General features: G+C 42.3%; 1 protein-coding gene across 1 annotated transcript in view; it reads right to left on the bottom strand.

Moving 5' to 3' along the window:
* crb1 (crumbs cell polarity complex component 1) overlaps window positions 1-10,353 on the bottom strand; it is a gene marked incomplete in the record, with an annotated part of 28,936 nt that overhangs the window by 5,064 nt on the left and 13,519 nt on the right. Inside the window, 4 exon segments of the mRNA XM_014007309.1 lie at window positions 5,226-5,352; window positions 6,840-6,962; window positions 7,483-7,527; window positions 9,035-9,971. Of these exon segments, the coding sequence (XP_013862763.1) occupies window positions 5,226-5,352; window positions 6,840-6,962; window positions 7,483-7,527; window positions 9,035-9,971 (1,232 nt within the window).

Genomic DNA, 10,353 nt, shown 5'->3' with positions numbered 1-10,353 from the left:
CCCCGACACAGAGATGTCTAACTAACCAGTCTCTGAGGTGCACAGTGAGGCCACCCTGAAGCCTCACACACACACACACCCCGACACAGAGATGTCTAACTAACCAGTCTCTGAGGTGCACAGTGAGGCCACCCTGAAGCCTCACACACACACACACCCCGACACAGAGATGTCTAACTAACCAGTCTCTGAGGTGCACAGTGAGGCCACCCTGAAGCCTCACACACACACACACCCCGACACAGAGATGTCTAACTAACCAGTCTCTGAGGTGCACAGTGAGGCCACCCTGAAGCCTCACACACACACACACACCGACACAGAGATGTCTAACTAACCAGTCTCTGAGGTGCACAGCGAGGCCACCCTGAAGCCTCACACACACACACAGACAGCAGAGATGCTTCCCTTCTGTCAGCACTATCAACCTGCTCCGTGTGTATGTGTGTGTGTGTGTGTGTGTGTTTGTGTGTGCGCCAGATAAGCTGCCCTCATACGTTTCTGTGAAGCAGACCAAACTTCTGTGAATGCCACCAGCTCTCTGCTGAAACTGCACTTCAGCGCCAGATGCTGCTTTCTATTTTTTTTATTATTATTTTTTTTATGCTGGCAAAGCACATTTCTTCCTCTCCGCTTTCCTTGCTCTCAAAGGATGGCCACATAAGTGCCAACACTGGAAAAACTGCTTCCCATCTCCCCCCCGTTTCCTCACCGTCAGGGCTACCTGTGCCTGAAAAGGACACACACACAGACACACACACAGAGAGACACACACAGACTTGATGAAACAGCTTGTGTGGGTGGTTGGGTCACACGCAGTTTGTGTTTTCCCGTTTTTATCACTCGAAAAGTTKCCAGTTCCAACAACGACATTCAGTAACTAAAACAAAGCCACCGGAGGACGGGAACTGTCAATTAAAGAGTATTTTCAGGATCGTATTTAGCTCCACGCATCGTCCCACTAACTACTTACCTGTGTCTGCTTAAAAAAAATAAAAATGGTATCCACTCATCATGATGCTKCCGCCACCGTGCTTCACCGTRGTGCATTCTTTTAGGCCAAAGGTTYGTCCTTGGTCTGATCTGAGCAGTTTCTTCCATGGCTTCATTTTATTTTTAATGGCAATRTCCTAGTGATGTAGATAGTTTGTGTAAATAATTTCACAATAGACTCCTTTGAAAACTTCAGCGGTGGGCACAGTTCCAATAAAGCACTAAAGCACTAATAGGTGAAACTAGTTTCCTGATTAGTGCTTTAGGGCTTTTTCTCATTTTAAAATTTATTAGTGTATTAGCACTTGCTAAWTTTATAGGCTAAATTTAGAAGCACTAACTGAGGTCTATAAATGTTATTGATCAACGTTAATGTTAACAGCTGACTGAAAATTTTGTTCGTATGTGTGTCACTTCTCCACCAGGTGACAATATATGAACACAAATCCAGCTGTGGAATGTTAATGATAAGTCTTAAGAGAGCAACACGGCAACATGTGACTCATGTTGTCTTGTTGAAGAATGTTCATGGGTTGACTGGGTTCTTTTAGTGCTTTAGAATTAGCTTTTGCTAAATTTTTCAGTGTGTTAGTGCTTTAGAATTAGGGTACCTAAATATTTGAGTTAGTGTTTTAGGGCTAGTGGAGTTAATTTTTAGCTTAGTGCTGCCCGCCAYTGGTAAACTTCTACCAGCCGACAGCAGGATTTACCCAAGGACTTTCAGCTGAAGGAAACTTCTGTCCCTGCTGTATGCTGCTTAAGTGATGTGTTGTGTGTTTAGTGTTGCTGTTCGGCGTGAACATGATTTGTCGTTTTGCACAGAGTAATGTTGAACGATAGMCCACGTAAAGGTTGTGCTGGGAGGGTGGAGCTAATGTAAACAAAAAGTTGGAAGGGCGTTGCCAACGGCAGCTTATTTGCATAAACGGCTCGTTCTGAAAGGAGCTCAGAACAGGCAGATCTGACCAGGTGAAATCTCATCATCTGAAAATGATTTTGTGTTTTAAATCTAATGAACATGTTTTGTGTAGCCCACAGAGATCCTCTCCATAATAGGTCCTCTTATTGTTCCGTACTTTCCTAACAGAGCACTTCGCTCTCAGACTGCAGGTTTACTTGTGGTTCCTCCAGTTTCTAAAAGTAGAACGGGAGGCAGAGCTTTCAGTTATCAAGCTCCTCTCTTGTGAAACCAACTTCCAGTTTCTGTCCGTGAGGCTGACACTCTGTCTACTTTCAAGATTAGACTGAAGACTTTCCTTTTTGATAAATCATATAGTTAGACTTAGGTTTCTTGAATTATTCTTCATTTCTGCTGCTAGACTTTGACTGCTGGAGCACAAACTGAGCACATTTCCTCACTCTGCTGTTGTCTTTAGTCTCTCTTCTCTACATTTATTAAAATTACTTCTATCAATAATGTGTTTTCTTTGTTCCTCTTCTAGAGGAAAATACACYTGGACCAGTTCTTCTGTGTTTACCTGTGTCTCTTTCCTGTCCCCAAACCCAGCCGGTCGAGGCAGATGGCCGCCTGTCCTGAGCCTGGTTCTGGTTCTGCTGGAGGTTTCTTCCTGTTAAAAGGGACTTTGTCCTCTCCACTGTCACCAGTGTTCAGCTCAGGATATAAGACTGTGATGAAGTGATTCAACACAATCTGCTGCGTCGTAGATTGATTGTTTTTTGTGTAAAGTGCCCTGAAACAATGTTAGTTGTGACTTGGTGCTGTATCAACAAACTGAACCCTCCTCAGAACATCTATAGTCACTGAGAATAAATTACACACAGGTGGGTTTGAATTCATTAAGGTCACTTCTTAAGGCAGTGGTTCCCAAAGTGAGGAGCGCAGTACAATGCTTGGTCATCGGTGGCGTAATGGAGAGATTTTTGACKGAGATGAAGTTCAGACTTTAGAGTTCTGCTGGTTTCTGGGACCTTCTGAACGCTCTGAAGGAGATTTTTCTAGAAGCTTCCAGATCCAGAGATGAYTTGAGTTGAAGATTTGATCAGAGTTTGTTTGAACTGAAGCAGAACATGTTTGAGAACATGATGACTTTGCTCCGAGCTGCAGGAAGAGCTTGTGTTTGGTTTGCTGGTGAACAGCTGAGAGACGATCGGTGTTCTTCATGTGTGATTTAAAAGTTAAAGCTCTGTAAAGTGTGAGGGAGCTGAAGTCTTAAATAACAGAGCTGTAGTGTGTTCTCACTCTGTGTGAGCGTGACCCCTGTCTGTTTCTGAAGCCAGGCTATTCTGGGCTCCTCATCTTGTTAAAGAGGATTAACTGTCTATGTTTGATGCCACGGTGTCCACCTGACTACAGCAAACACACGGGAAGAAAGCTGCTGAGAAGGTTAACAAGCGGTTCGGTGAAAATGAAGGAAAAATGGGTGAACATGAAGGAGATCAAGACATAAAAGAGGACAGGCAACAAACGAAGGCTGATTTTGTTTTTATTAACAACAAAAAGACGAAGACAGACAAGATGATTGGACACAGGTGACGTTACAGACAGAAAGTCAAACAGTACCACACAGACAGACCTACAGAACCTGTTTGATTCAGTGCTGACCACAGCAGTGCAGTCAAATGTTTAGAGGTGCGATTCAACCCGAGCCGCGGAGGATTTAGGCCTAAAATATCTTTGGCTCAGACAGAAAGAGGTTGTAGAGACAGAAAAGAAAAAAAAAACTTCAGTGTTTTTTTTTCTCAAAACAACACACAGCAGTCAGTCACGCTCCGCTCTGAACGCACATCAAGAACAGGTGAGGCATCCGGGGCCCCCCAGGAGCTTTTGTAGCTACAACACTGTTTCTCAGAGTTCACAAATTCATCCGTAACGGAGCTCCTGAAATCAAGTTCAAACGCAACTGACAGGATATTGTCAGCAGGAAACATTATAAATAACTCAGATTTTAACATTTCCCTCAGTTTTACCACGAATGGTTTTRTATGAAACTCAGAGCAGTCTTCCTTTTCACAACAGAAAAACCTCACAGTTTTACAGCATTTGACCCACAGACACGTAGGATTCTGCACGTTTAGGTAGGTTTTTAAAAATTACAAGCCTGTTTTAAAGCTAAAAGTCTCAACTTGTTTAATTCAGCATGTTAAATGTTTTGTTGTGTCCTGTTTTAGTTCCTGACTCTTTAAGGTCCAGCTCCCAGGATGTGAATGAGCAGCTAATTAATCATGTTTAGGGTGTGAAAAGAATAGATGCAACATGAAGTGAATACTAATGAGTGCATGCATGAAACACAGTAAACATATTAAATGTTAAAATTTTAAACACTAGATTTTTATTCTTTATGAAAAAGTATTTTAAATTTTAAAGCAGCTAAATATCTTCAAAAAGTGTTCCCAATTGTAACGCATCTTATAGGCACTAATGTACCCCCATACCATCAGAGAGGCAGGCTTTTAAACTGTGCGCTAACAGGCCAGATGATTCCTCTCCTCTTTAGTAGAAAAATGTGGTATCTATAGTTTAAAAAAACCCCACCTGTGTTGCTCCCATAAAATTATTATTTTCAATAGGTACAATGTCTTTATTTCAACATTTGATGTTGACTGTGTTCCACTGTGAATTAAAAGGAGRTTTATAAGATTTGCAACTATTTGCTTTCTGTTTTTACTTTTACCCACTATTATAACTTTTACAAACTGGGGTTGTAAAAAGGAACGTCTCACTACAGGCAAGGCTTTCTGGGTAAGTCCAGGAGCCGACAGTATCTTTGGTGCTGATTCACACTGGAGGTAAGAAACGCCAAAAAAATGTATTAGTGTTTACATTATGGACAATAATGGTTTGATCCTAGTGTTTTCCTCTGTTTTAATTGACTTTTAAACAATAATGAAAAGCAACTTTGCTACAGAACATCCACCGGCTGTTTGTGGTTAAAATAAGATATATAAATACCTACATTAAAGAATGTGCTGCCAATTACAAAAAAAAAATTAAATACAAGTATTTAAGGCACAATATATTTCTGCAGAACTGGACATAAAACCACAGAAATCTGTGTTAATTTAACCCTTTCTTGTTTTCCCTCATTATTCAGTCAAATGCACAAAAAAATGTGTCCCCTGAGTACCACACACTCACACACTCACACACACACTCAGTCGTTCCCTCCCCAGTCCACCTCCGGCCCGTCGTCCAGCCTCAGGATGAGGTAGGAGAGCAGCTGGAAGAGGTTCTGCCACAGCAGCACCGCCACATAGAAGTAAATGTCGCTTACATCTGTTTGGCACACGTCTCCAGCGAAGCTCATGTCGCACACGCAGACGAATTTGTTGACCAGGTTGCGGCAGTACCCTCCGTTTAGACACGGGTTGGACTTGCACTCGTCCACTTCCTGTTCGCACCTACACACACACACACACACACACACACACACACACACACACACACACACACACACACACACACAATCACAGGTCAAAACAAATAAGTTCTACTCCTAAAGATCAAAGCTCTTCAGTAAAAGAAAAACTATCACAACTTTTGTTTAGTCAACTGTTTCATAAATAAGCTGAGAAAAATTGCTAAATGAAAAGAATCCAGAACATAATAAATTTTTATATAAGAGTTTACCAAGGAGTTCAAAAACTTTCAGTTCAAATAAATCCACTAGATGTAGAAATATTTTCAAAATGAAATTAAATGAACACATTAACCTCGTTAAAATAAAATAATCAATGTAAAATGTTATTTATGACTGTACAGAAACACAATCAACACCAGACACGTTTTCTCTAAATAACTGGCACTAAAACTTAAACAAAGCACATTTTTTACTATTTTTTTAAAATACTTCATCATCGGTGCGTGTTTATTAGAAAATATCAGTTTGATTTGAACAAACTGCAAAAAGGGGTATCCCACAGGGCTCAACCCTGGGGCCTGTTTTGTTTCTGTACATTAAAAATAATCTAATCAAGTAAGTAAAGTACTGTGGTGTGGGTCTATAAATATTTACAGTGTGGTATTACTTTTTATTTCAACTCTTATCCCATTCTGTTAAAATAAAGTTAGATCATAAAAATATGGTTTTATTTACAATGTAATGGTAAATTTTACACAACACAGCAAAGCTCGTTCCTTTTTTTTTTATAATCATTTACTTATTTAATCCATTGCCTGAGCTATTGTTGATGCTTTTTAATTATTTTTTTTTGTTAACTCACTTTTTATCATCATTTACTTATTTAATCCATTGCTTCTTTGTTTGTTTCATTACAACAAGAAGAAAAAATTATGTGCAATAAAAAACAAAACACAATTTATAATGAAATGAAAGGTAGCAGGGGCAAGAAAAAAAATCTTCCAACATCAGCCCCTTCCTTTTCTCTAAAATAAATTCCATCCATCCATTTTCTTCCGCCTATTCGGGTTCGGGTCGCGGGGGCAGCAGCTTCAGAAGGGAGGCCCAGACCTCCCTCTCCCCAGCCACTTCTTCCAGCTCCTCCTGGGGAACTCCAAGGCGTTCCCAGGCCAGCCGAGAGACATAGTCCCTCCAGCGTGTCCTGGGTCTTCCTCGGGGCCTCCTCCCGGTGTATAATAATTCATGTAATAATTCATATAATAATAATAAGGCATTTTACAGACTCAAAGTTTGAAAAAGAAACATCAGGCCCATCGTTTGAACACTTCATGTTCATACATATTACTTAGTGTCATATTTTTTTCTATAAAGTTTTATATACAGTAAGAGATTTGTAAAATAAAAACAATCTATTACAAACTAATGCTCAGGCTCTAACATTGAAGCTAATCTTATCTCTCTGTTCTGGACCTTATCAAGTACGTTTGCAGTCATTTGTTGACTTTTGTTTGTTTTCTCGTGTCCTACCTGTGCCCGACGAAGCCTGACGGACAGTCACAGGACAGCTCCCGGTCCGTGCAGTTCCCTCCGTTAAAGCAGGTGTAGTTCCTTTTGTCATCACCGCACACAGAAACAGGCAGCTTGGGCCGTCTGAAGGAAAAGTCACGAGTACAAATACACGTTATTTATGTTTTACTGCTTTGTTCCTCAGAAGAAGAAGAAGAAAAAAAAAAAACACGAGGGGACCAGGATAACAAGATTATTGGACACAAGCAGAATGTCAAATCACTTGTAAAGGGATAAAAAAACAAAATGCTTGCATTTGCATGAATCACAGCAACACTGTCTGTTCACGACTTGAAATTCTCTCCTCAGTGGTTACAAAAATACGCACTTATTTTTGAAAAGGTACAATTTTTTTTGTAAGGGAAGCTTCTGTGTGGATAGTGCGGATCATTTTTGAACAACAACTGTCACTCATTTGAAAGAGTTGTTGGCTCATTTGACAACAAACACTGTCAGAAAGAGTGTTAATATTTGCTTTTCTTGGCATTTTGTTGCACACAGCCAAAGAAAAGAGCAGGAGGCATCGTGCGTGACATGTGAGAGACAAATATCTAACAGGAAACAAACACCTGAAAACACATGAGGGAGAAAAAAAAACACTCACACATTTCTGACAACGATGTACCAAGGAAGTTCTTCCACACGTTCACTGCAGAGGAACAGAGAGGTGAGAGAGGGAGAAAAAAAATGTGAGGAGGAAGAAAGAAGCACAAACAAGAGAGACAAACAAAGGGAAGTCATTTTGCTGAAAACTATACGGCGTAGATGTTCCCAGCAAAGGGAGATCGCTCCATTGGTTGCTTTTTTACTGAGGAGCTCACAAAAAGGTTTTTTCCATGTGCAAAAAAAAAAAAAAAGGCAAAAAGGCACGAGGCTGTGTGTGTTTACGGGATAAATGTTTGGAGGCGTTCCCCTGCTGGTTCTCAGAGGCAAATGTTAGATGACAGGGGGAAAGAAGCTGGTGCTGAACCAGAGAGCCTTGTGTAGCAGACTGAGGCCTTTTCTGGCTGACACTAGAATAGAAACGCAGCTTCTGAGGCGCTCACTGTGACTGTGGTTGAAAAGCCGAACAGAGGCGGAGACGTGGAGACATTTACAGTCAAGGCTTTTTTGTTCGTGTTGCGGCGCGGTCCCTCGGCTGTGCGATTTTGCAGCATTTATTTGTGTAGTTTGTGTTTGCTAAGTTACGCTTTTGGTGTTTGAAGGCCTTTTTGGAGCATAGAGATATTAAAGGGGACACATCATACAAAATCCACTTTTTTTTAGCCATTAATCACAATTTGTCGTGCACTTAGAGTTACTAGTTCTGTTTGGTTCATATGTTTTCAACCTGTTCAGTTTTTTGTATTTTCCATGATGTTTTCTGAACYGTTACGTCACAGAAAGTCTTCTGTAGTTGGTCTTTTAAATAATTTGTAAATAAAATGTTTCTGYGCCGCTATATAGTTGTAAACCCCTCTATCAAACCAGAATGGACCGGTCTGGAAGCTGCAGGGGGGTCGGAGTGTGAAGCGCCTTGTTTGGATTTAAAGAGACAGCCTCAAAATGAGTTGATCTGAGACACAGCTCAGAAAAGGGGTGAAAGAGGAGCTGGTAAGAGAGGGKTTATCTCCGGACTCAAAGTGGGCRTTTTTAAAGYGTAAACGCTGATTGGCTAATTTTGCTCTGTTTTTTCTTCTCGTTTATCAATGTACCCATCAGAGTGCATTCCCAGTTCGTGGTTATTTCTTGCCTCTTTATAGCCTCCACACTGCCAGGGACTTTGAATTTGCCCAATAGGCCGTCCAAACAATTTGATTGGTTGTCTTCTTTTGACTGACACCTCTTTGGACAAACTGGGTTTGTCTATATACTCTCCAGAGCCCAAAGTGTGTGGCAAGCCAGTCGTACAATGCATCTGAAATGAGGCCAAATATCGAATTTACCAGCGTAAAAGTTTTGCTAAAACTGTTTGTGTTTAAATCTTCTGATAGATATAATTTTAGTCTGATTCATTCGTGTTTAACTCAAGGTCAATCACGTGATTCAAGCTTCCACGTGGTTTTTAGTGAGTGCTTTGTTTACTCCTTCAAATGGCACCACTTGATGTTTAGAATAATCTAATTTATGTTTGATTTAGTATTTTTTTGCATTAAGTACCTTTAGGAAGTATTTACCTGCAGAAAGGTCCGGTGTAGTTCTCGGGGCATAGGCAGGCGTATCTCTCCGGCCCATGCAGACAGGTGCCTCCATTGGCACACATGTGCTGTTCACACATGTCCAGCTCTTCCTCACAGTCCACACCTGTGTACCCCAGCTCACAGGTGCACTCGTAGCTGAGTGAAGTGACGGAGCAGTTGCCGTGYACGCAGGGACTCGGATCACAGGCGTCTATGAAGACGTCACAGCGCCTCCCGGCCCACTCCTTGGAGCAGCTGCAGTTGTAGGTGTTGAAGAGGTCCTGGCACCTCCCGTCGTTCAGACACGGGCTGGGCTCGCACACGGACGCCCCTCTGCAGCCGACAAGCGGGGGGTTCATTGACGACTGGACGAACTGCTCCTCCTGCAGACGTGGGAGGTTCACGTCTGAGGAGCTGAAGTACGGCAGGGCGATGCCGCCCAGCTCCACCGTGCCCAGACACCCTGCCAGGGACCAGCCCGCATCCAGGGACAGGCCCCCCAGGTAGACGTCCACGTCTTGTCTGAGGAAGTTCAAGTTGCCCTCCAGGTTCTTAGAGATGCTGGCCTCTTCTATTTCCTCATCCAGCACCAGAGTCCAACGAGAGGCCGGAGCCCAGGGATCCGTCATGAACAGCTGAAGGGTGTGCCACTCCCCGTCGCTGACACTCCTCCTGCTGCTCAGACTCAAGACCCGCGGCCCTCCCTCCTCCTCGTCGCCRTCGTCTGCAGAAGCGCTCTGAAGCTCCACGGAGAGGTTGCCATCCTGGACAAAGATGGTGATGAAGAAGGAATCCTTCTCTGCGTGWAGGACGGCTGCGTTACGTTTGCGTGTGCGCAGGGTCAGCGACACGCTGGTTATGTTGCGCAGGATGTGGCCGTTGCCTCTGAAGGTCAAAACCGTGCTGTTGGTCAGGAAGGTCGCGTTGGAGTAACCTGGGAGAGAAGAACACRTGGGCCAGATTATTAAGACATTTAATCAATCAATATGAAACCCATTTATCAGGATTAACAGCATGTATCAAGATCATTCCATCAGGGACTCCTATCCTTTTTTTCAAATATATATCTAGAAAGTATTTGAAAATTCCTGATGTTAAAGTTTTTTAAAACAATATATTAAAAACATTATTGAGATCCAGACAATCATCTTGATTTCCAAATGAGTTTAGGCTACTTTTAAAACTTCTAGTCTTTATGTCTGTGCTTCTCAAATAGTAGGGCACACCCACCTGGTGGGTGGGCACAGTGAGGTGTTGGGGGCGGGGAACCAAATAGTTTTTATGATTTCTTTGGCCTTGAAGAAGGAACACTGGAA

This window comes from Austrofundulus limnaeus, unplaced genomic scaffold (genome assembly GCF_001266775.1).
Source record: "Austrofundulus limnaeus strain Quisiro unplaced genomic scaffold, Austrofundulus_limnaeus-1.0 Scaffold41, whole genome shotgun sequence".
Classification (NCBI taxonomy): Eukaryota; Metazoa; Chordata; class Actinopteri; order Cyprinodontiformes; family Rivulidae; genus Austrofundulus; species Austrofundulus limnaeus.
This window is presented reverse-complemented; position numbering and strand designations above follow the sequence as displayed.